Below are 22,788 nucleotides of genomic sequence, written 5' to 3'. Positions count from 1 at the left end.
AGGGAGCGGGGCAGCCAATCAATATACCGAGGACCTTCCGGAAGCTCAACATCAGTATCAAGTAAACACTCCAATATAATCCACCACCATTCAGAGCCTCACTACCAAATATCTCTCAACGTCCACAATGGCGCAGCCAACCACCCACCCCACCCCCTCACAACAATCCTACCCCATAACCCCAACACCGTACCCCGCGAAAACCACCACCGCAACCGCGCCTGTCCACGGCGTCTCGACGACCGCTACCTGCGTCTCCTTCGCCGACAAGATCCTCATCACAGTTACCCAGGAGGGTAAACTGGGTCATTGGGTACGTCATTTGCTTTCCCCTCTCTCTGTCTCTCTCGATCATTATCTCTTACGCTCTTCCACCGCACTCCGTTCCCCCAAAACCTACCCACCACATATTATATCCCCAACAATCACACAGCCATACCCTCTCTAACCCATCCCACCGACAGATGCACATCCCCCTCTCCATCTCCCCCACAGACGACCCCTTCCCCTCCTCCTCCTCTACCTTCTCCTCCACCTCCTCAAACCAAAACACCCTCCTCCCCCACCCGCACCTAACCGCCACCACCATCCTCGGCGGCACCCACCCGACCCTCTCGCTCCTGGGCCAAACCCTCGCCACGCAGATCGCCAGCGCGATCCTGACGCGGAATCCGCACGAGAGGAGGATGGTGGTGGTGGGGCTGGGCTTGGATCCGAGGATGGAGGAGGGAGGCGGGAGGGATGCGTTTGCTGATTTGGTTGGGCTGATGTTGGGGGTCATCTGAATAGGGACGTTGGTTGGAAGTGTGGGATAACTCTGTTCACCGAGACCAATGATTGAGAAAACGGAGAGAAAGGTTGAGTGAGGATATCCCGCTCGATTGAAGCCCAGTGCTCCCTCTGCATAGGACGCGGCAGGCGACTTGGCAATCTCAGTCCTGGAGGTCACGGATTGTGTAGTGTGTTCTCCAAAGCCACTGCATCCAAGTCATCTCCAGAGAAGTATAGGCTGTCCAAAGGTGACTGCAACAAAGAGGGAATGGTCTAGGGAAGACCTCAAACCTCCTAGCTTGCAGGCCGGGCTTTGAAGTTCCCGTAATCCGGGAATAGGTGGAGGATGCACAAATGCACATAGCGGAGATAGAGTTGCACGATCTAGATATATCCTACGGGCCTAAAGTCACGCCACCATGAACGAAACCAAGCTCCACCATATGTAGACCGTCCAATCGCTGACACACTTCGCCATTTTGGAAACCTCTGTCCTCCGAAGAACCCTCGGATAACTGAGCGCCAGCAATAGGAGCACTCCATTACCAGACTCGCCAATGTCCCACCCCCATCTAAGACCACATGTAGAAGTACGCTGGAGCACCCGTAAATCGTCAGTCGCAAACATGTCTCGATACCAGCGAGGCCGAAGTACCTTAGAAGCACTTGCGGTGGACGATGGACGGGCCGCTCTCGTCGTACTCCTGCTTGGAGATCCACATCTGCTGGAAGGTGGAGAGCGAGGCCAAAATGGAACCACCGATCCAGACGGAGTACTTGCGCTCGGGAGGGGCGATGATCTTGACCTTCATGGACGACGGGGCGAGGGCGGTGATTTCCTTCTGCATACGGTCGGAGATACCAGGGTACATGGTAGTACCACCAGACTAGGCCATGGTTAGCTTTTAAAACAAGGCATATCTTCTACCAAACATACCATGACGATGTTGCCATAGAGATCCTTCCTGACGTCGACGTCGCACTTCATGATGGAGTTGAAGGTGGTGACGTGAATACCGCCGCTCTCGAGACCAAGGACAGAAGGCTGGAAGAGCGCCTCGGGAGCACGGAAACGCTCGTTGCCAATGGTGATAACCTGTCCGTCGGGAAGCTCATAAGACTTCTCCAAAGTGGAGCTCTGGCTGGCGGTCTGGATCTCCTGCTCAAAGTCCAAAGCGACGTAGCAGAGCTTCTCCTTGATGTCGCGGACGATTTCACGCTCGGCCGTGGTGGAGAAGGTGTATCCGCGCTCGGCAAGGATCTTCATGAGGTAATCCGTCAGATCACGGCCAGCCATGTCAACACGGGAGATGGCGTGCGGCAGAGCGAAACCCTCGTAGATGGGAACAACGTGAGTGACGCCGTCGCCAGAGTCCAGGACGATACCGGTGGTACGACCGGAGGCGTACAGAGAGAGCACGGCCTGGATGGAGACGTAGAAAGCCGGAGCGTTGAATGTCTCGAAGACGATCTGTGTCATCTTTTCACGGTTGGACTTGGGGTTGATGGGGGCTTCGGTGAGCAGGACGGGGTGCTCTTCAGGAGCCACACGCAGCTCGTTGTAGAAGGTGTGATGCCAGATTTTCTCCATGTCGTCCCAGTTCGTGACAACACCGTGCTCGATGGGGTATCGCAGCGTCAGGATACCACGCTTCGACTGTGCCTCATCACCGACGTACGAGTCCTTCTGGCCCATACCAATCATGATACTGTATTCTACGTCAGTCCGCGCATCAGATGGGGCGTCTTGCTAGGAAAAACGCATACCCATGGTGACGAGGTCGACCGACAATGGAAGCTGCGGAATATTGTTAGTTGGAGCAGTCATCGTATGACGGCATTCGCGCCCGCCATGTTGTGGAGCGGGGAAGCCGCCAACACAACAGATAAGGGGGGAACTTACGGAAGACGGCCCTGGGTGCATCGTCACCGGCGAAACCGGCCTTGCACATACCCGAACTAGCATCTGTCAGCTTGTGTCCATTCTATCCATCTATGACGTCCAGCGTCTGCTGTGTGAAGGTTGTGCTCGTTGATTGTGGTGCGGTCGTGGATGAGGGGGGAGCAGACACCCCACAGCAGGGGGCGCCAGTCGTGATTGGGGGTCACCATACCCATTGTCGATGACGAGGGCTGCAACTTCTTCTGTAGAGATCGAAGGCGATGTTAGCAGAATTCAATGAAGAGGCAGCAGATAGGTGCAGAACAGAACCAGTCTGCTGTCAAACGGGGGGGGCGGTGCCGAGCGGCGGGCTTCAGCTTACCTTCCATGTTGACTGATTAGGGATTTGCGATTAGGAGGAGGCGAGGAGGACGAGTCGAGATGATGACTGTGACGGACAATCAGATGAATGCGACGAGAGAAGTGGATTGAGGAGGGCGGTCGGCAAAGCGGGCGCAGAGGGGGGCGGGACTTACGGTAGAGCGGTAGTGTGGTGGTGAGGTTCAGGATCTTGCACCTGGCAAAGTCGGTGGGTGCTTGTGCTAAATAAGCGGGCGTCGGCGCTTGCCCCGATTTAGCGGTGCGGCCAGGAGCGAGGCTGGTAAATCGGGGAGAGAAGGGCACCAACAACGAACAACGACCAAGAAGTCGGAGAGGGAATTGGTGATGCAGCAGAAATGCGAAAACACTTTTTGTGATGCCGTAGCATCGCGAACGACGTAGTTATTTATACAGCGGTCCCAGGCTGCAACTATTTCAGTGTTTCCAACGTACGCGCAAGCTTCTTCCGCCACGGCCAACGTCTTCGCCGCAGAGGGGCCGTAGGGGCTCAGAGAAGACATGCTCGGGCAGGCAGCGCCATAAATGCTTGGCGCGGTCCGGAAACGCAGAGAAAGGGGCCAACCTGGTTGCTAACAACGAAGAGTTTGCTCCTGTTGAGGCGTCTCCCTCATTCCTCTTCCAGCCCCTCATACTGTTCACTGCCAACCGGACGCTGGACGCTGAAGGTGGCAGGCCAATCCCCGCTGCCAAGAATTTGTATAGTCACGTGAAATGAGGGGCCACCTCGCACCGGCATAGGCGGGCACGTCGGACTCCCAGAGCCCTAGAGTATCGAGCGCAGTTGCAATCGATTGTGTTGACCACCTTTTTTCTCTTTTCCAATCGTGTCGGAGTTCGACCGTGACCAAATTATTCCACCACCTACCTACCTACAACTAGGTATGTAGGTCTCTGTATCTCAACGCACTGCCGTGAATTCGCCGTTGTGGTAGCCAATAGAAGCCCGTGGAACCTTGTCGTCCCTTCGCGCCAAAAACCAATCTGAACCTGCGTCATCTTGCCGGTGCCCCAGCGCATGTCCAATGTCTAAATCAATAATCGTCGAGAGAAATTATTCCGCCTGAACCACAACAGCGGCCTCAATCAGACACAACGCGAATACGTACGTACCAAGAAACTCAAAACAATGAATGACCCACGCCTCAACAACCTGCTCAAATGGAGCATCGAAAACTCCGAAGCGTCTCGCAGCGACCCAAACGCGCCCAAAACGGACCCCAGCAGAACTCTTGATGCCGATGCCCTGCGCGCATTGTTAACGGGAATGACTGGCCCCTCGGACGCCGAGATGATGCTGAGGAAAATGGACATTATCATGAGCGATCAGCATTCCCTCGAGGACAAGGTGTCGGCATTCGATGACTTCGAGATGCTCATCGAGAACCTGGACAATGCCAATAACATGGAAAACCTGGGCCTATGGACCAAGCTGATAGACCAGCTGGAGCATGAGGAGGCCGAGATACGCAAGTATGCCGCTTGGTGTGCAGGCACGGCTGTGGAGAATAATGCGCGCGCACAGGAGAGGGTAAGTGCCCATGTCTCCCATCATGGCGAACCTGTGCTAACAGTAGCAGCTCCTCGTTGTCGGCGCGATACCTACCCTCGTCAAGCTCGCAATCGAAGACCCCAGCCGAGAGGTCCGAAAGAAGGCCGTTCGCGCCCTATCTTGCGCATCGCGGAATCATCAACCGAGTCTGGACGCCCTCCTGGAACATGTACCATCACAGTACAGGCCTGAGGCGAAACTAGACGCTGGAGATATGGCTGCTGTTGACAGTTTGATTCACAGACTCAAAGCGGACGCAGAGAAGCCCCGTTGAGATTAGGGGCCCACGCTTCCTTGCATTCATTGGCGTTCTGGCGCATATTTTCGGCATTGGAGGGCTGGCTGCCCATGTGCATACGGGTTGCATATCAGGATTTTGCTAAGGAGTACTGAACATAATCGTACTCGGAGCGTCGTTGACACCTCAACTTGGTTCTTATTATTAGAAGGCTCCTGGATGCATACACAGTAGACCGTCTCTACAGATATGAGAAAAGTGGGGTTGCTACATCCGGTAAGAGTCATCGCTCACCGGTAGTTCGCCGCCTTATGTAATCTTCCTAGGAGTCACTATTCGTCGATCACCTCGACTCCGAAGATGATTCATCTACCATCTCACTTCTCATATGGATGCACCGTCCTCTTCAATGTCAGATTCAAAGTTCACATCTGCTCGATCCGTGCACTCTTCGACACCCTTGAGGTAACGCCCTCGCTTGTTCATTGCGCCATTACAAAACTTTTTGCGTTTCCGTGCTCTGTTTTCAAATTCAAATCCGCCCACAACATGTCTTCTACGAGACGGTCGTCGGCGAGTGACAGTTCCTCCACACCAAATGGAAGCGACGAGCGGACCCCATTGCTTGCCACCCTAAGTCCCATTCCCACGAATGCCACCATTGAGGCGGCTATTGAATCCGTAGAAGAGGAAGATGTACACCTCGAAGACGAAGATGCCCCACTCCCGTTTTGGCAAATCATGGTTCTCTGTTATGCAAGAGTTGTGGAGCCTATAGCCTTCTTCTCCATCTTTCCTTACATCAATGAGATGATTCAGAAGGTTGGTCACGTGGCCGAAGAAGACGTGGGCTTCTACTCGGGGCTTATCGAGAGTCTGTTTTCTGCTACGCAGATGTGTGTTATGATCTTCTGGGGCAAGGTCGGTGCACTTTTCCTGTCTTGTGTCAATGCCCATCTGATTGTGAGCAGGCTGCAGACAGGTTTGGGAGGAAGCCGTGCCTAGTTATCTCCCTCTTTGGCGTCACAATAGCGACAGCGCTATTTGGCACAAGCACTTCCATATGGCAGATGATTCTGTTTCGCTGTATGGCTGGCATCTTTGCCGGAACCCTCGTGTGAGTGTTAAATCAAGCCTTGGGATTCCTTGTTCGGCGTGTTGATGCGAGGTCAGTACTGTGCGCACCATGATCAGTGAGAATAGCACAAAAAAGACTCAAGCCCGAGCCTTCAGCTATTTTGCTTTTACAGGTAGAGAACCTATGTGTTTTTGATGTTCCCAGTACCTGACAAATTCTCTAGGGAATCTGGGCATCTGCGTAGGCCCCTTCATTGGTAAGTAAACTGGGCCGGCTACGACTTATGTCTCAACTGACATAGAAAGGCGGTCTCTTGGAACGGCCGGCCGAGAAATTTCCCTCGACATTTGGCAGCATACAATTCTTCCGTGACTATCCATATGCACTACCAGGCTTTGCGTCAGCTTCTGTGGGCTTCACTGCCGGGATAGTTGGGGCTCTGTTCCTTCGCGAGGTAACTATAGGTACCGTCGATGATTGCACTGCACGATCCGCTGACATGTGGACAGACGTTACATGTGCACCACCGTCACAGAAGAGCGAAGGGAGGATCCATGTCGACCTGGGAATTGTTCAAGTACCCCGGTGTTGCCCGCGTCCTTGTCATCTACAACTACATTGGCATCCTCGCCTTCATATACACAGCGGTCATCCCAGTCTTCCTATACATACCGATAGAGCTCGGCGGCATAGGGTTCCCCCCGGAGCTCATCGCCAGTGCAATCGGCCTCAATGGTATTTCCCAGGCGGTGTGGCTGTTGCTGGTGTTCCCGCCGCTCCAACGCCGCATCAATACTGGAGGCGTACTTAGACTCTGCGCCGCTTGGTGGCCCGTCTTCTTTTCTCTGCACCCAATATGCCACTTGTTTCGCCGTTTTGGACTTACGGCATTGTTTTGGTCCGTTGGACCCTTAAACCTGATTGTTGGCAGTGGCGTGGCGATGGCGTTCGGTGAGTTTTAAACACACCATATTCAAACCTTTGCTCATCGTTACAGTCGGAAATCAGCTCGCCCTGAACGACATTGCACCTACGCACGAGACTCTGGGTACCTTGAACGCTATGGCACTTGCACTCTCCAGTGGTCTCCGTGCCGTTGCTCCAGCACTTGCTACTAGCCTCTATGCGATCGGGGTAAAATATCATATTGCCGATGGGCAGTTCTTCTGGATCATAGCCATAATACTGGCTTGTGGGCAGAACTTTATTGTGCGTCTGCTTCCGAAAAAGGCGGAGGGGAGGATCGCAAGAGAGGAGGACGAGGAAGAATAGTCCTTATGAAGTTGGGGTTTGAAGCACTCCATGGGGGAATGGTGGCTATGACATTCTATCCCCGAACTGCAGACGGAAACACCTGCGTGCTACCTTACATCCGTCTGTTTAATCGTAAAGAGGGTTCAACAAAGCACATGTCCTTTCACTACGCGTAGAACATGCGAGGACGCGTCACTCTCGCGAATCCTCAGTGAAAGACTGTTTACCTTGTTCATATAAGAAAGCCAAAAAATCTCTTCTCTCTAATACATTGGCTCATCCACCTACTACCCTCCCCAAAGCCACCCACTCCAAACAGGGCATGGCAGTCCACTCCGTCAAATACTCACTGAATCGCTACTTTCCTGATCTGAACATCCCACGTCTCGCTCTCGACAACAACGCCGCCGAGAAGGATGTACGTCAAATCCTGCACGCCATCACTGCCTACGCCGACATCCAGCGGCAATCCGGGCAGCCCGAAGAGCACCTCATCGACATGGCTATCAGCAGGCTGAACGTGGCAAAGGTAGCTGCCGATATGGGCACGACCGAAGAGGCAGTGCGTAGGATCGTGCGTGGTATTTGCGTGCAACTGCAGCTTGACAGACCGCGAAACGCACTGAACAGCACGCATGGCATATCCGCCTCTACTATAAACAACGACACCCGCAACACAAATCCTAACAATGGCTTCTCCAACCCCCAATCCCAGGTCCAGCGCAACCCTACGCGTTTTGACACTCTCATCTCCCAAGTCCGCCACGCCTTTGCCCATCAAACCCACGCCCTGATCCTCCCTCCGCCTCCAAGACTGCACCCTCAGTTGCTCTGGCCCGAACCCGTTCCCGAACACGTCCAGCTCGTCCGCAATGCGTTCCTTCTGGTCATCTCAAATGCCAGGTGCAATGCTTATGGCGGGATAGGCCTTCACGCCAGAGATGTGCAGACGCTGCTGAATGGGATGAATTTGCTGGTCCAGAGGACGGAGCAGCACTGGGCTAGCCTCAGCAAGACGGCTAAAGCTAATGAGCTCCGGAAGAAGGAGAGGAAGGAGGAGAAGGCGCGGAAGATGGACAAGGCGGGCAAGGTGTCGACGGAAGACTCAGGCTTTACGAAGGCCTCCCAAGTCAAGAACGGCAATTCAGTGGTTCCGCAATCTCTGGTGCCGCCTCAGTTGGGTCGATCGAGCGGTGGGTCTCGATTGGCCACAACGGAGGGTCAAGCCATTTTGGAGGCTCCCGACATATCTCCAGTTCGTGTAAGTGCTCCTTCACCTCCAGCGGCGCCTTCTAATCAATCGAAACCACTAACATATCTAACTCCCATACACCAGCCTCCCCATCTCCAAATCGGAATAGACGGCGTCGCACGCCCCATCCTCCACGGCCTCACTGTCTCCGGCTCCAACACTGCTGCGGCCACGAACCCCACAACGGCAAGGCACGTTCTACCAGGCCCCAGGAAGCACAATAGTGTTCAAGGTCCGGACATATCCCATCATAAGTACTCCTCCATCACTGACACACTGAACCCAGTTTTGGCCCTTCGCGCCCTAGCTCCCTCCACGAGCAACATCACTCCCGCAACAAACAACGCCGAACTCCCAGCACAGGCCCATGGTCCTACGGACAAACCGGACAAGACGGCGGGAAAGCACGTTCTCCTGCGAACGCCTGGTAACAGTCCTGTGAAGAAACGGGCGAAGGCGATGCCGAAGCCTGGGGTCAAGAAGGCTACGAAGAATGTGTCGTTCAGTGGTGGCCTGAATGATGGAGATAAGGAGAATGGAGGTGAGGCTGTCTGTGCTGTGGGTGGCTTGGTGGGTGGAGAATATTGAGGGATGGATGGGCTGCTTGCGTGCTATGCTTGCTCCTTATGTTTGAGGTGGGTTTCTCGGGGGGCTTGCGGAAGGTGCGTTGGTTGGTGGGCGATTGATGATTCGGTTGAGAACATTGGCAAAGGTTGGAGGAAGGTGGTTGTATGGGCAGCGTCTGACTGGCTTTTCGCCGTTCCGGTTCTAAGGGGTGAGAGAAGGGGGCATATATAATACGTGCGTGGTTGAAGGTGCTCCCCAACAGAGCAAGTCACGGGCCTCTGTACTACAATTCTAGGAGTTATTAATGTGATGATCCTCTGTAAACGTTTTGCTCAGGTATGCTGCCGATTGTGATTTATATGGTTCTTGAGGCGGTGGAAGTGAAGGGCAATTTTGGATTTTGAATCTACTTTACTTCGCCTTTGATTGCTGACTGATAAACTGGTGTCGCTACTAATCAGTGCGCCGGACTTTCAAACATGGACTCCGGTTCTGGGTCGCTCCTTACAGAGTACCGCGAGAAGGGGAAAGTGGTGAGTGTGAAGTCTGTTTCGAACGCGTACTTTTTACACGTTTAGACTTTTCCAAGGATGCAACAACACTCGTTGAATCAGCATCACGCATTTGAAAGACTTTTCAATCATTACCCCATTCTTACCAAGATATATCTAACCGTCCACTTCCATCGCCCGGTCCCTCACTCACTCACTCACTCCCCGTCCGTCACCACCACCACCACGGCCTCATCCACCGACCTCAAATGCCACCACCACCGCCCTCTTACTCCCTCCCCTCCCTCCTCCACCACCTCCGCTCCCACCCCACCTCCTCACACTCCCCACCCTGGTCCCCACCCTCCCACGAACCCCTCTGGAACCCCACCGCCAACCTCCCCCAACACGAACGCTCCCCCCACGAATTCCCCTTCTGCTCCGACGGCAAGCCCATCAACCCAGACGACACCGTGGCAATCTTGAAGCGCAAAGCCCGGCCCATCCGGTATTCTAAACACCGTTTCCGATTCGGCACGTCGGGGGGGGATTTTAAGAATGTGTTTGGGAGTTTGGAGTGTTGGAGTGGGATTTATGGGGAGGCGGTGGGGGAGTATGAAAAGTGGTTAAGCATACGGGAGAGACATTCCGAGCTCGGATACATCAAGGAATCCGTCCCGCGAACATCTGGTGTTTCGGGGAAACGGAAGCGATCAAGACGGGGACGCAGCCTTGAGAGACATCTCGAGGACACAGAGGCTTCGTTGTCGTCCTCGCATTTACCAGAGGGCCCAAGGGCGCGGTCAATGTTGCCAAGCGACCTGCGCAACCTTTTACGGCGAAGACGCTCCCTTGACAGATATCTCGAGGAGACGGAGGCTTCGTTCTCGCATTTGCCAGAGGGCCCGAGGGCGCGCTACAACCTGCGAAGAGACCTGCGCACCATTTTCCTGGAAGCCGTTCTCGATAAGAGGCTGCGGCAAGATCAGATGGAACGAGCGATGAAAAAGATGGTGACGGAGAGGGTGATGCGCGAGGGGGATTTGCGGGGGGAGAAGGGGAGGCGGAGGGGGTATGGAGAGATTGGGAGGGAATCTTGCCATGGTGTTGATACGTGCGTTGTTGTTTGGCGTTCGGGGCTTGTTGAAATTGAAGAAGTTCCTTGTGGGTTGAGTCTGGAGGGTGGTTCGGACGGGTATGATGGTGATGTTAGCGGTTGAATGGGGGGGTCTGGTGGAGTTGGTGCGTTTGCATGGATGTGGTGTGTTAATCAGAGACTGCAATGCGGTTGGATCTGTGTATGTAGCGAGATGGGATGAGGGACGCTGAAGCAGATGGATACACTCTTTGTAGCGCTTTGCTTAGCCTAGGTAATTAAGATTATGGATTGGCGGTGGTTTTGTTACTGGCGCTTTCTTACATCAGCAGACCTTGGAGTGCAGGTGGTGAAGTCAAACCCCTTGTGGACTAGTACCGTTAGCAGACGCCCTGCAGCGAGATCAAGGGACCATAGTATGAGCTCTTTGTTCTCGCCATATGGAGATATAACATGTATTTCACTACATGATCTGGGATGTTCAAACGAGGGGCCAAAGCGACACTGATGGTATGAGGGCTGATTATTCAGGGAGGGGATACAGAACGTGAAAGCGCATGTACCTGAGCAGCTAAAACAGGCACACTTGAGAGTCTGAATTTAGGGATTCCTCCCCCAGGATTGACATGGTGTTAATAACCTAAGGCGTTGCGGTTGATGGGTTATACAGTAGGTTTTCGATCAGTGTCTAATTTGATCTCCAAGTCTCTAGCAATTGAGCTAAGATACATTATAGTCGTCTATATGAAGCCCACTCCAAACGTCCTAACTGCACTCCAAACATGATGTCTTGAAGTGCTTGGTGCTTTCAAGGCTGTGACACTGCCTTCAAATGACGAGGGTCGCCTTGCCCGCTTTTGGAGACAGTGAAGATCACGCAGAACCGGGAAAGATCCACGTTGTAGTTAGCCAAAACATTTTTGGTCCGACTCCCAGATCATTTCTTCTAGCATGACACTGCGTCGTTCCCTCGCGGCCTGCAGCAGGTGCTTTCGGCTTGAAACGACACCAGTCGAACTCTAATGTTCTTGGTCCCTCTCCTCCAGAATGGGTATCATCTCTCAAACACCTTGAAACCAATAACCCAGTTACGCCGTGAGAACTCGTAGAAACATATGCAAAACTTCCGAACGTTAGGTCAGTCCTTGGGTTTCGTGGCGAGGCGCTTGTCTTGCTCCTCCTTGGAGAACGTGTCCCATTCTGCGACGTTCTTGTCCTGCGAGACTTGTCAGCAAAAGGATCTAAGGAAACAAGTAATATGGCGGTAGAGACTTACCCATTCGGCCACGCATTCCGGCTTCCAGTTACACTTCTCCACCTCACCATACATGGGATGATTGAGCCTGGGATGCAGCGTCGGCCAACCACTCGCATGGTAGTGATGCTTGATAAGAGCGCCTCTTGAATCGTGGTTCCCAGAGTCGGAGTGTCCCTGGCCCGCAGCAAAGGCCTCGACATTAAGCACCAGAATGCCATTCACCAGCCGCGACTCCGCCAGATTGTGGAACCAGTCCCACGTCACCGGCTTGCGACCCGGGTTCTGCGCCGTCATCTGCTGCAGAACAGCCTCCGTGAAAGCCGACGGGCCAGTCCCGCTGATGACCTCGTTGAAGTCGAGCTGGAGCTTGCTGATCGGGACGCCTTTCCTGTGCGACAGGTCGTCGAGCCATTCCTGGATGTTCTCAATGAGGCGCATCATGACCGGAAGTCCGGGTTTGGCGGCAAAGGTCCACTGGCAGAAGGACTTGCACTTGGATCCGAGGATGGGGTGCTCGGCGAAGGCGGGCTCGTCGATTTCCACGCCGATGATCATGTCCACTTCTTCCTCGTTGTAGCGCTCGGGAATGAATCGGCTGATTGGGCGCAGGCATTCGACGTCGATGTCGGCGTAGACGCCACCTTCGGCGTAGATGACCAGATAGCGCAGCAGGTCGGCTTTGACGATGGTGATGTTGAGCTCTTCGTAGAGCTTGACGATATCGGGACGGTTGAACCCTCGGGGCCCGTAGTGCCATCTTACATATTCGACAGCGTTGTCGTCGGTGAGAACCTCATACTGATAACCTGGGTTCTTCGCAGGCCACGTCTTTGCAGTGTCGGAGTCACGCTGCTCAAAACTTAGAGGATTCGTCTTCCATGTTTGCCATATCTTCCGCGGAATGACGGTTCCTTGAGTGCTTATGAGCGGCTTCTGGTACTTCAATTCCCGCTTGTACTTGTGTGCGGCGCGTATCGGGGCAGTGACGAAGTGCACATTGGTGAGGAGAAGGAAGACGACAATGAGCAGAATGTACACTGGCAGGACCCTCCGTACCTGAGTCGTCAACTTTCCCCTGAAATGCGATGTTATAGGTGAAGAAGCGGGTGTCATTTTGTCGATTTGGAGGCGGAGACGTGGTGGCCTGGGTGTATTCCGAGGGCGCATGCTGAGGTTAATCACGGAATCGCGAAACCGCCTTGGTTCCCCAGCCGTGCACCACCGAATGCTCCAAGGTCTTCTTTTTCATGAGCCGGTTCTGATCGGCATTGCTTGTCTCCGGAACCATCTGCGGCCGCGGATATTACCCATTTGAACAGAGCTGCATCGTTGCACCGTGCGGAATACTGAGGTCGGCGAGGATAGGAAAATCGACAGGGACGAATATTGGGATCGACCTATGAGAATTCCACGAGTTTAGCAGAGGAATCCATTTCTGCAGGGGCTGAAGCAGCCAATACTCAATTTACCTCACAAAAGTTGGTCGTTGCGATTCACTCTGGGTTGCATGCTTCCATAAGCGGCATAGGCAGGTGCATACAAGCAAGGTGCCAGGCGGATCAAGCAAAAGCTTGCTTTACTAGCCTCCGCGACTGCATTAGAAACTTGTACGGAATCAGATAATTCTCCTGACTACACGTGCATTAGCGTCACCGTTCATCCAGGAACTGAGCGTTATGAACCTTAAATCGGGCGCCGAACCGAGGTTCGTGAGGACATGTGAAGCCGAAACCACCATGCTCCCCGGATTCTGTTCACCATACCCCGCGTGCTACCCCACAACCAACCCCGGAACCCTGCCTTTCCTCAAGCTCATAAACCTTGTCGGATTTCTTCATTCCTCGTTTTGGCCAGTACGGCGATGATCACTCGTCGGGTCTCCAGATATGGATGCGTCCTCGGTACAAGGGCTAAAACTTCATGGGCATGTGCTCTGGATGGTCTCAACAAACCGGATTATTATCGGGGCATGATTTTATGGACTTGAATTGGGATTGGCATTCGAGTCATCAGCCATATGGCTCCCATCCTTCCCGCCACCATCATTAGGAAATATCCCTTCGCTGGGTGAAGCACTCAATAGCCCACTATTGACGGACTGCTCAGATGCCCACCAAGTTCGAAGGACTGCTGGACCGCAGCGGCCTGGAAGATGTGAACTTGAACCCTACGAACTGGAAAGCACGTCTTCCGACGAGATGGAGTATTGACCTGGTGCGGCCGGACTTCATTGCGTTGACGTTGAGACGCAGCGCAGCAAAGAAGCCCGCGAGACGAACAGCATGGCTAGACGGTCTGAGAGGTTTCGCCGCACTCATTGTGTATCTCCATCACCACCAGCTATGGGCCCACGGTCTTCATGGGAATCTCGTGTTCGAAAACGCGTTCGGGTATGAAGGGAGGCACTACTTTGCCGCTCTTCCCTTTGTGCGCAATTTCTTCGCCGGAGGACATTTCGCAGTCGCCATCTTCTTCGTGATTTCGGGATACGTCCTCTCCTATAAATCTCTCTCTTTGATTCAAAAGGGTCAGATTTTACCAGCAGCAGACAGCGTGGGTTCAGCACTCTTCCGGCGATGGCTACGCCTCTACATCCCTGTCATCGGAATCACGCTCCTCTGGATCGCGCAAAGACACTGGACGGGTATCTGGATCGATTATGGCGAGCCCAAGGAGAATTTCGGAGCAGAGCTCAAGAACTGGTACTACAAGTTCAAGAACTACAGCTTTGTTTACACGACCGGCAGTATCTATGATTTCATGCACCTGTACCATCCGCATTCCTGGACCATTCCCATGGAAATGAAGGGCTCCGTGATTGTCTACACGGCGCTTACAGCATTCTCTCGATGCACGAGGCAGGCTCGACTTTGGTGCTCCGTCGGCCTGATATTCTACTTCCTTTACATCGTAGACGGCTGGTACGGCGCCGTGTTCTGCTCCGGCATGCTTTTATGCGACCTCGACCTCCTAGCTCTGGAAAACCAGCTTCCGCGCTTCCTCGCCGCCCTGGAAGACTTCAAGGAGTTCATTTATTTCCATCTCTTTATCGTCGCACTGTACCTCGGTGGCGTCCCGTCTTGCGACCAAGAAAACTACCAGACCCTCCTCAACAGGTCTCCGGGATGGAGGTTCCTTTCACACCTCACCCCCCAAGCCGTCTACGACCCAAAATGGTTCTTCAACTTCTGGGCCGCCCTTCTCTTCGTGGCCTCTGTGCCGCGCCTCCCCTGGCTAAAGCACTTCTTCGAATCGCGCTTCTGCCAGTACCTAGCACGCATCTCCTTCGCGCTGTACCTCGTCCACGGCCCGCTCCTCATCCTCCTCAGCGACAGAATCTACGCCGCCGTTGGATTCTCGCGCGGCTCGCAGAAAGGCCATATCGACGGGTGGATCGACGCGTTTCCGATTACGAAAAAGGGTCCCATGGGGCTGGAACTGGCGTTCTGGATTCCGCAGCTCGTGTTGTTTCCTGTGACGCTGTATGCGGCCGAGGTGGGGACGAAGTTGCTGGATGAGCCGAGCGTGAGGTTTTCGAATTGGTTGTATAGGAAGGCGATTGCGCCGCCGGAGTCGCCTTCCAAGTCGGGGTCGTGAATGGATGTGGAATGTATGTAATGAATCGGATATTGAAAATTTTGAATTATCTATTCGCCTTCATGATCTATTTCTTACCGGTTTCTTCAGCTGTGATCGAGCGTCCCACTAGTGTTCAACTTTTATGGTAATGGCCCTTGAACGAGCCACTGAAGTGACAATGCATCATCAAATGAGAAAAAACGTAAAATATAGATGAACGGAGTTCTCCAACTAGTATAAAAGCTACTGACGGTCCTGTATCGCCATTCCTTCGTTTGAATTCTATCCCTGTTTCTGAATGGCAGTAAGTCTTTCAATCTCCCTGCCCCAGGCAAGCATATATCGGAAAGCACTGGTGAAAGGTTTAATCCATGATGATAATATCTGACTCAGTCAGCACAACGAATTTCACAATTACACACAGTGTGGACTGTCTGAGTGGCAAATGTTTGCACTAACGCCGCGTCAGTCACGTACTGCAGAGATCCCATGATGAGACGTATGACTGATTTCCATAATGTGCACAGTGACTGTTTCTTGCGGTTACACTATAAAAGGCGATCCTTCCTGGCGACTCTCACTAGCACCCTCGAGATTTGCACGCTTCTGCTGCTTAAAGCGCCATAACTACAGAGCCTTCAACCTTTCACTCCCTCACATCACTATATCTGCTCATAAATTTGATGTCCAAAACCCGGAAATCACTGGAGAAAAATACCTCAAGGAAAAAGCTGCACATCCCTTCACGTGTACCGACACTACACGGGAACGAGACCGAAATCGGGCATCAATACGACAATGATAGTAGGGGCTCCTCCGTGGAGAAGAACCGCCTGGTGCTCGTTGATGGTCCTGAATGGAAAGAGAGCGAGGAACCTACCAAGATGAACAAGGACTCTTCTTTCAACGAGACAAATAGAGATGGTACCCTGAAGACGCACACAAAGGGAAAAGGTACGTTCCCCCTCTCGTTGACGCTTTTGGCGTCGCGACTGACGTAGACAGCGGTAAAGAAGGTTGTTGAGACCCACTGCTTCTACGGGATCGTAGAATATACTGGCTGCGATTGCAAGGGCAGGACTCCACTCTATTGCGCTGAACGCTTCGGTACGCAAGGTTGTATACATATTGGCATGGAACCGACACGTCGACGGGGCTATTTTGAGTTAGTAGAAGGCAGGTGTTCGTCATGTATGGAGCGCCGTGCCAGGAGCGGCGCCTCTAATTCGTGAATTTTTTGGGGTCGGGCGTTGTACAAAGGACTTGGGTCAACTCGATCACCACTTCCACAAACTAAAAAGCTACAAAGGTCGGGCCCGGGAAGAGGAAGGCAAAGCTCGATATGCGTGATCGCAGGTAGCAGAGTCTAATATGATCTTGTAGTTGTCTCAGACACAAGCTGCATGATTTTTCGTCTCCACTGGCGGCTAGAGCTGGGACGGAACCGATTGCCCGAACCAATTCTCAAAGTGTATGCAGAATCCGGTTATTGACGCCCACTTTATTTGCTCTTCTTCCCCTGTACGACTAAGTTCTTCCGCCGCCTTCTCTCCTCCCATCGTGCCCAGCCTGAATCGACCAGATCCTCCTGGACCACTAAATCCCTCACCCGCAAAAGCCGAGCCAAGTATGTCTCTAGAGCCCAGTCCACCCATCCAGATCTTCTCAGGTAAGTCGTGAATCCGAACCAGACAACCGCGAAGACGGCACCGGCGGCGCAACCAACAAGAACCTGCTTTGGCGTATGGTAATTGAGATATATTCTGCTCCAAGCCACCGCACCGGCACCGGCTAAAGCACACAGGGACAGAAGGAAGCGCTGGAAGAAGCTGTAAGGCGTATGTGTTTCGGTCGGGTGAGGTACATGGCGAAAGAGGAGGAAGAACGCAAGCGTGACGGAGAAGAAGGTGACGAATTGGGCATGCGAGGAGGGCATTCCATAACCCTTTCCGTGCATTTCTGGCGGTTCCCAGTTAGCAACCAGCATCAGTCTACGGAAGGGGTCCATATACCTCGCGGTCGCTCTTCTTTGATGTAGCGCTTGAGGACCCAATTCACAGCCTCGCATGCCAACTGCCCCGCAAACATGAGCATTATTTCAATCTCCCGGTTCGACCATATCAGAGTCGCGTAGACGATACATAGCCCCTGCGGGACGAGGGCTAGCCAGGCACATAGGTACGAGATCTGGTCGCCAGGGGTCTTTCTCTGTCAACGACAATATTGCGGTTGGGGGGCACCGGTCTTACATAGTGCACATGTGTTAAAGACAGAGAGGCAAGCGGCGGATCCTCCATGGCTATCCGCCGTTTATGTTGGACAGACAGGTCAATCGATCAATCGATGACGGAGTCCATGAGACCAGCCGCAAATGCTTATGTAATCAAGCTGCTTGGAGTGGCGCAGCTTTGAACCTCGGAGTTTAGGAGCAGGCCATTCCCGCCCTCCGCCGCCCTTCCACAAATTCACCTCCGAGCATTCGCTCGTGAAATTGGACCCTGGAGGATTTCTTTCGCGAAGCCAACAGAAGTGACTCAGCCAGGATTCGCCCAAGGGCTCACAGAGGGTTTTTGACCGCGGTTTAAATACTAACTTAGCTCCTCTAATCAACCACCCTCTAGATTTCCTGCCAGTGCTTCCGCCACCAGGCGCCACTTCAACCGCATTTTACACAGTACAATTTCTAACCTTTGTGGCTCAAACATCGGACTCCATTCAGGAATAAGCAGAGGAGATTCCATGGCTGAGTTCCCTCCAGACGATGAGCGCATCGATGAGTTGACAACGCTGCAATCCATATACCCAGAGCTGGTCCTCGATTTCGACCATCCACCGATACCCACCGCACGTATCGAACTGCCCGTAGCCCCAGAAAAGCCACTACCCGTGGTTTGCGACTCGGATTCCTCGGTCCGCAATCTTTCCCATCTTCCTCCTCTAATCATCGACATTATCCTCTCCGAGGGGTATCCCACTGAACGAGCACCGACCTTCAACCTAACTGCCGACCCACCATGGCTGCCGGATAGGGTGCTGGAACAGCTGATGGAGAAGGGACATGCGTTGTGGGAGGAGTACGGTGGAATGCAAATGCTGTTTGCGTATCTCAGCTTTTTAGAGGAGTCAGCCAGGACAGCATTCGGCGCAGCAGATAGCGCACGCGACGGGGTGCTTAAGCTACCGGATACCTTGCGGACGCCTATGCTGGAACTGAACGAGAAACTGGGCAAGGAGCTTTTCGACAAGGGAACATACGATTGCGGAATCTGTCTGGAACCCAAGAAAGGCGGTGCGTGCCATCGCATACGTCACTGCGGCCACGTCTTTTGCAAGGCCTGTCTGCAGGACTACTACAACAACTGCATCAAGGAGGGCGATGTGAACAATGTCAAGTGTCTATCCCCGGATTGCGGAAAAACTGGCGACGTAAAAGTCGACCGGAAGAAGAAGGACCGGCTGCTCTCCCCGAAAGAGCTCCTACAGATTCCACTGGAGTTGGAAACGGTAAAACGTTACGCCCAGATCAAGCGCAAGAAGAAGATTGAATCCGATCCAACCATCGTCTTCTGCCCTCGCAAATGGTGTCAGGGCGCCATGCGCACTGAGAAATACCCCAAGATAACAGACGTCAGCCAAATGGATGAATCCGATATTGAAGACGGCGAGCCCGTCGCTGCTCCCAAAGCAACAGACCAAGAGATCAAGTTCCGCGGCGCGCCTAACACAGATCGTCTAGTCATTTGCGAAGACTGCAGCCTAGCCTTCTGCAAAGTTTGTCTAGCGCCCTGGCACGGCGATTTTGAGCGGTGCATCAACCGCGAACAGAAGGATTTGACGGAGGAAGATCAAGCCTCCTTGAACTACATCCTGAAGAACACGTCGCCCTGCCCTACATGCTCGGTTCCGTGCTCCAAGTCTTACGGTTGCAATCACATGACTTGTTTCCAATGCAAGACGCACTTCTGCTACCTGTGTGGCGCATGGCTGCAACCTGAAAACCCGTACGGTCACTTCAACAACAAGAAGAACAAGGCTTGCTTCCAGAGGTTGATGGATGGTGCTATGGGCGATCAAGCCAATGGCGAGATACGATTCGGTGGCCGGCGTGGAGCGGAGCAGGAGGCGGAATTTTGGGAACAGGAGGCGCTGCGGATACAAATGGAGGAGCTAGGAGGATAGTCAATGAGACAGAAAGGGATCTCCATGCATGATGCATTAAGGATTTTTGAGGATTCGCGAATTCGGAAAGCGTCGAGACATGAAGTCCGGTTGGATGTACATGTATGGGGATTACTCATGATGATGGTGAAGGATGTTTGCAGTGATGTACCATAGCTGGATGGGAACATAGCAGCGGGAGTACGAGAGTAACCAGTCGGCAAAGGATATACTGGCGTCATGTCAGATGAGGAAACGAAATCAAGACAATGCTGAACCCTGTCCTGCCCAAGCCCAAGCTACTGCCAGCTGTGGTATGCTTCAAGACCTTCAAGACAAAACAAGGCCATCCGGGTGATATTCATCAGTGCCGCGCCCTCACATGCTCTAGATCGCATTTCCTCCCACGGCATATTAGTGGACAGAGTAAAGTGATCTCCGGGACTTGGAATTGTTAACTCCATCTAGACAACAATACGAGACAAATGCAACTGCTGTCGAATCCGCAGAAAGAAGTCAAACGGCAAAGACAGTTTGGTGTCTACAACACGACCAACACATATCCCATCAACTACATGTATGCTCCACACCCTCACCACAACTTCCAACACGCTTCTTCCCCCCTAGTGACTCTTCGCCTTCCCAGGAAGACGGACATGGTTCGCCAAAACGCAGACGAAGTAGACGATGCAGAGCGTCGGGATCATCCACACGCTGACCAGGTAGTTCGCCTCGTGATCTTTATTGAACTTGATGAGGGAAATGAGGCAGAGGCCCAAACCGCAGGAGCCGTTGATGCCGAGACGGATGTACTGCGAGGGTTTGCGCTGGCGGGCGGGGAGGGAGAGGCCGCCGAGGAGGGTGGTTAGGATGAGGGAGAGGCCGCCCTAAGGACGTGGGTGTTAGCATTGCGATACAGGGAGGAATATAGGGGTAGATAAGAGGGAGAGCTTACAGCGACGAAGACATAGGTAAACACCAGTTCAAAGACATGGATGTACGACAGCAGAAGCGCAATAGGATCCGTCCGCTTGACCTCGTCGCCCTTCTTGTCGTCCTTCTTCTCCTTATTCTTGGGGATGCTGACGCTAAGGCTGTCGAAAATGGTCTTGCTGGCTAGAGCAAAGGCTTCGTCGGTGCCGTACGTCACGAGGTTTACTGCCGTCTCATTGGTCGGGTCCGCGAGCAGGGAGTCGTATGCGTCGATGAGGATGTACATGGCCTCGTCGTTGCCCTTGATGGCCTTGGAGGCGTCGACGCCCTTGGGTACATAGTCGTAGACGCTGGCCCACATGGTGGCGTTGTACGCCGCGGCCATGTCGATGCCGGATGCGTATTCCAGGTTGGCGGTGGCGTTTAAGACGGGGTTCAACACAACGGCGAAGTCGTCGAAGGCTTTGACGGCTTGGATCCAGATGACGAGGAGGGAGACGCCTTGGAGGACGAGGACGAGGGACGTGTGGAGGGGGAAGTGCAGGAAGGACCACCATTGCTGCTTGATGGTGCCGAAGTGCTCTTCCTGGAGGCGGTCAAAGTACAGCATGTACAGGAAGTAGATGATGAGGATGGCGGCGATGATCTGGCCCACCACGGCGGCGGTCCAGAGGAACTCGTTCTTGACGATTTTGGAGAGGGACTTGCAGATGACGATGATGCCTTCGCCCAGGATGATGAGCGTCAGGAGCGACATGCGTTGCACCATGTGGGTTCCCTTGAAGGAGATGACGCGCCAGATGCACGAGACGGATACGGTGATGAGCGTCTCGACGATGCCGATGATATACCATGCAATGTAGACATCGCTCTTTTGCTCGATCGGGGAACCGTCTGCATCATATTTCATAGCGGGGAGGGCCGCAACCAGGGCGCCATAAAGGACACCGGCGATGGTCGTGGACGCGATAATGGCGGCAATCGGGACGACGGTCTTCTTGTACTTGCGCGAGTAGATCAAGGTGATGCCGTACTGGCAGGCCAGCGTGAAACGAGAAACCATGAGAATAAGACCGAATGCTTTGAAGATCTTGAAGTCGGTGACTTCCTGGCCCGCTTTCCACTGGACACCCATGACGGCAAAGCCGACCATGACGCCAAAGTGAATGGCTTTGGCAATGCGCTCAAAGACCGAATCCGTGCTGAAGCGCACATCGTACAGGGAGACTTGATACCACGTCAACCAGAGAAGGGAGAAGAAACCAATGTATGCCGTCAGTGAGGTCCTGTCGTTGATCTCCAGCATCGAAGTGAATGTCGTCAAGTTGGCGACGAAGAACAGATCGTAGAAGAGCTCCGAAGTCGTGGCTTCCGCATGCTTGTGGTATGATGGATGGTCGTGGATGTCCACGTCCATATTTTCGAAGGGGACTTCATGTTCATGGTTTCTGTGCTTCTGCCGTTCCAGGTCCGACGATGCTTCGGAAGTGTGTCCATGGGAGTGAACTGCTCCGTGACCCGGCTCGTGCAGAGGAGAGGCGAAGAAGCTGAGAGGTTTATGCTCCTCGTGCCCGTGACCTTCGTGACCCATGGCGTCGATTAGGAACTGCTGGCCGCGGTTTGGAAGAAGAGGGAAAAAGTGGACTAGAAATATTATGGAGGGTGATTCTCTAGAACAAGGACGCCTGCCACAGAACGCAGAAGAAGTGAATGATTGAGAAGAAATCTCAAATGAGCAAAAGGATAGCTGGTAATTGAGACGTCTTTCTATTTTCCGTCGACGCCTTCACGCGTTGAGGATCTGGGCTGGGACTTTGACGATGCATGGGGCCAATCTTACATGCAGACCGCAGGGGCCAGTCCTCGAACTGACTATGGGGATGCGTTGTCTTAGCACGGAAGTCCTTTGTTTTTGTGGCTGAGGCTGAACCTATGCTGTCGTGTGTTGTCTACGGTCCAAGCGTGAGGAGCACATTTGTGCTGTACCCGGTTAACGGATTTTGCGCCTTCGAGGTCGCTCGGTGCTGTTCATTCATCTGAGATTTGTGTATGATTGGACATTCGGAATGCTCTTTGCTGCAAGTTCAAAAGACGGAAGATAAGCATTATTCGGAGGCTAAGACTTGTAGGTTTCTCGTGTATCTCGTCTTAGCCACTGACAAGCTTCATCCTGGGCCCAGTTGTTTCAGAGGGCTGTCAATGGGAAGTGCGACATCAGCCACATGGTAATAGTTGGTCTGTATGATCGCCAGCATTATACCTATGTAGCTAGAGTATCGG

General features: G+C 53.3%; 11 protein-coding genes across 11 annotated transcripts; 7 read left to right on the top strand and 4 right to left on the bottom strand.

The window, feature by feature from the left end:
• Positions 1 to 66: 66 nt before the first annotated feature.
• Positions 67 to 1,190, top strand: EI97DRAFT_435314 (uncharacterized protein). The gene is made up of 2 exons (XM_033798829.1): positions 67 to 313; positions 465 to 1,190. Exons 1-2 carry the CDS (start codon positions 128 to 130, stop codon positions 783 to 785), a joined length of 507 nt encoding a protein of 168 aa, XP_033651750.1. The 5' UTR covers positions 67 to 127; the 3' UTR covers positions 786 to 1,190.
• A 237-nt stretch (positions 1,191 to 1,427) lies between these two features.
• On the bottom strand, positions 1,428 to 3,042 carry EI97DRAFT_451787 (Actin/actin-like protein; the record flags this gene model as incomplete). Its single annotated transcript, XM_033800370.1, has 6 exons — positions 1,428 to 1,658; positions 1,709 to 2,480; positions 2,539 to 2,569; positions 2,675 to 2,730; positions 2,886 to 2,916; positions 3,036 to 3,042. 6 exons carry the CDS (start codon positions 3,040 to 3,042, stop codon positions 1,428 to 1,430), a joined length of 1,128 nt encoding a protein of 375 aa, XP_033651749.1.
• Positions 3,043 to 4,002: 960 nt separating this feature from the next.
• EI97DRAFT_435312 (Hsp70 nucleotide exchange factor fes1) lies at positions 4,003 to 5,271 on the top strand. Its single transcript, XM_033798828.1, has 2 exons — positions 4,003 to 4,583; positions 4,633 to 5,271. Exons 1-2 carry the CDS (start codon positions 4,182 to 4,184, stop codon positions 4,876 to 4,878), a joined length of 648 nt encoding a protein of 215 aa, XP_033651748.1. The 5' UTR covers positions 4,003 to 4,181; the 3' UTR covers positions 4,879 to 5,271.
• A 120-nt stretch (positions 5,272 to 5,391) lies between these two features.
• Positions 5,392 to 7,192, top strand: EI97DRAFT_460335 (MFS general substrate transporter; the record flags this gene model as incomplete). Its single annotated transcript, XM_033801105.1, has 7 exons — positions 5,392 to 5,763; positions 5,814 to 5,959; positions 6,016 to 6,092; positions 6,144 to 6,176; positions 6,226 to 6,374; positions 6,430 to 6,871; positions 6,918 to 7,192. 7 exons carry the CDS (start codon positions 5,392 to 5,394, stop codon positions 7,190 to 7,192), a joined length of 1,494 nt encoding a protein of 497 aa, XP_033651747.1.
• Positions 7,193 to 7,496: 304 nt separating this feature from the next.
• On the top strand, positions 7,497 to 9,014 carry EI97DRAFT_460334 (uncharacterized protein; the record flags this gene model as incomplete). The annotated part of the gene is made up of 3 exons (XM_033801104.1): positions 7,497 to 8,435; positions 8,511 to 8,658; positions 8,713 to 9,014. The coding sequence occupies 3 exons, from the start codon at positions 7,497 to 7,499 to the stop codon at positions 9,012 to 9,014; spliced, it is 1,389 nt and encodes a 462-aa protein (XP_033651746.1).
• Positions 9,015 to 9,753: 739 nt separating this feature from the next.
• On the top strand, positions 9,754 to 10,704 carry EI97DRAFT_444219 (uncharacterized protein; the record flags this gene model as incomplete). The annotated part of the gene is made up of 1 exon (XM_033799885.1): positions 9,754 to 10,704. One exon carries the CDS (start codon positions 9,754 to 9,756, stop codon positions 10,702 to 10,704), a length of 951 nt encoding a protein of 316 aa, XP_033651745.1.
• Positions 10,705 to 11,718: 1,014 nt separating this feature from the next.
• EI97DRAFT_381895 (alpha-1,6-mannosyltransferase Och1) lies at positions 11,719 to 12,951 on the bottom strand (the record flags this gene model as incomplete). Its single annotated transcript, XM_033795823.1, has 2 exons — positions 11,719 to 11,796; positions 11,857 to 12,951. The coding sequence occupies 2 exons, from the start codon at positions 12,949 to 12,951 to the stop codon at positions 11,719 to 11,721; spliced, it is 1,173 nt and encodes a 390-aa protein (XP_033651744.1).
• A 663-nt stretch (positions 12,952 to 13,614) lies between these two features.
• EI97DRAFT_435310 (acyltransferas-like protein) lies at positions 13,615 to 15,466 on the top strand. Its single transcript, XM_033798827.1, has one exon. It carries the CDS (start codon positions 13,945 to 13,947, stop codon positions 15,433 to 15,435), a length of 1,491 nt encoding a protein of 496 aa, XP_033651743.1. The 5' UTR covers positions 13,615 to 13,944; the 3' UTR covers positions 15,436 to 15,466.
• Positions 15,467 to 16,636: 1,170 nt separating this feature from the next.
• Positions 16,637 to 17,738, bottom strand: EI97DRAFT_402567 (DOLPP1 protein). The gene is made up of 3 exons (XM_033796488.1): positions 17,667 to 17,738; positions 17,430 to 17,619; positions 16,637 to 17,376 (listed from the first exon to the last, which is right to left on the bottom strand). The coding sequence occupies exons 1-3, from the start codon at positions 17,712 to 17,714 to the stop codon at positions 16,919 to 16,921; spliced, it is 696 nt and encodes a 231-aa protein (XP_033651742.1). The 5' UTR covers positions 17,715 to 17,738; the 3' UTR covers positions 16,637 to 16,918.
• A 133-nt stretch (positions 17,739 to 17,871) lies between these two features.
• Positions 17,872 to 19,857, top strand: EI97DRAFT_435309 (RWD-domain-containing protein). Its single transcript, XM_033798826.1, has one exon. It carries the CDS (start codon positions 18,157 to 18,159, stop codon positions 19,594 to 19,596), a length of 1,440 nt encoding a protein of 479 aa, XP_033651741.1. The 5' UTR covers positions 17,872 to 18,156; the 3' UTR covers positions 19,597 to 19,857.
• Positions 19,858 to 19,938: 81 nt separating this feature from the next.
• Positions 19,939 to 21,925, bottom strand: EI97DRAFT_422655 (uncharacterized protein; the record flags this gene model as incomplete). The annotated part of the gene is made up of 2 exons (XM_033797093.1): positions 19,939 to 20,462; positions 20,531 to 21,925. The coding sequence occupies 2 exons, from the start codon at positions 21,923 to 21,925 to the stop codon at positions 20,199 to 20,201; spliced, it is 1,659 nt and encodes a 552-aa protein (XP_033651740.1). The 3' UTR covers positions 19,939 to 20,198.
• Between the last annotated feature and the right edge of the window lie 863 nt (positions 21,926 to 22,788).

Source organism: Westerdykella ornata (assembly GCF_010094085.1).
Source record: "Westerdykella ornata strain CBS 379.55 unplaced genomic scaffold EI97scaffold_21, whole genome shotgun sequence".
Taxonomy (NCBI): Eukaryota; Fungi; Ascomycota; class Dothideomycetes; order Pleosporales; family Sporormiaceae; genus Westerdykella; species Westerdykella ornata.
The sequence above is the reverse complement of the archived record's forward strand: the minus strand, read 5'-3'. Positions and strand labels throughout refer to the sequence as shown.

What these genes read in the sequence shown, in the direction of transcription:
- EI97DRAFT_435314 (XM_033798829.1), top strand. Translation starts at nt 128, where the DNA reads ATGGCGCAGCCAACCACCCACCCCACCCCCTCACAACAATCCTACCCC. An exon ending in AGGGTAAACTGGGTCATTGG is followed by an intron (nt 314 to 464) that starts GTACGTCATTTG and finishes TCCCACCGACAG; the next exon opens with ATGCACATCCCCCTCTCCAT.
- EI97DRAFT_435312 (XM_033798828.1), top strand. Translation starts at nt 4,182, where the DNA reads ATGAATGACCCACGCCTCAACAACCTGCTCAAATGGAGCATCGAAAAC. An exon ending in ATGCGCGCGCACAGGAGAGG is followed by an intron (nt 4,584 to 4,632) that starts GTAAGTGCCCAT and finishes TAACAGTAGCAG; the next exon opens with CTCCTCGTTGTCGGCGCGAT.
- EI97DRAFT_435310 (XM_033798827.1), top strand. Translation starts at nt 13,945, where the DNA reads ATGCCCACCAAGTTCGAAGGACTGCTGGACCGCAGCGGCCTGGAAGAT.
- EI97DRAFT_402567 (XM_033796488.1), bottom strand. Translation starts at nt 17,714, where the DNA reads ATGGAGGATCCGCCGCTTGCCTCTCTGTCTTTAACACATGTGCACTAT. An exon ending in CTTTAACACATGTGCACTAT is followed by an intron (nt 17,620 to 17,666) that starts GTAAGACCGGTG and finishes TGACAGAGAAAG; the next exon opens with ACCCCTGGCGACCAGATCTC. An exon ending in CAAAGAAGAGCGACCGCGAG is followed by an intron (nt 17,377 to 17,429) that starts GTATATGGACCC and finishes GGGAACCGCCAG; the next exon opens with AAATGCACGGAAAGGGTTAT.
- EI97DRAFT_435309 (XM_033798826.1), top strand. Translation starts at nt 18,157, where the DNA reads ATGGCTGAGTTCCCTCCAGACGATGAGCGCATCGATGAGTTGACAACG.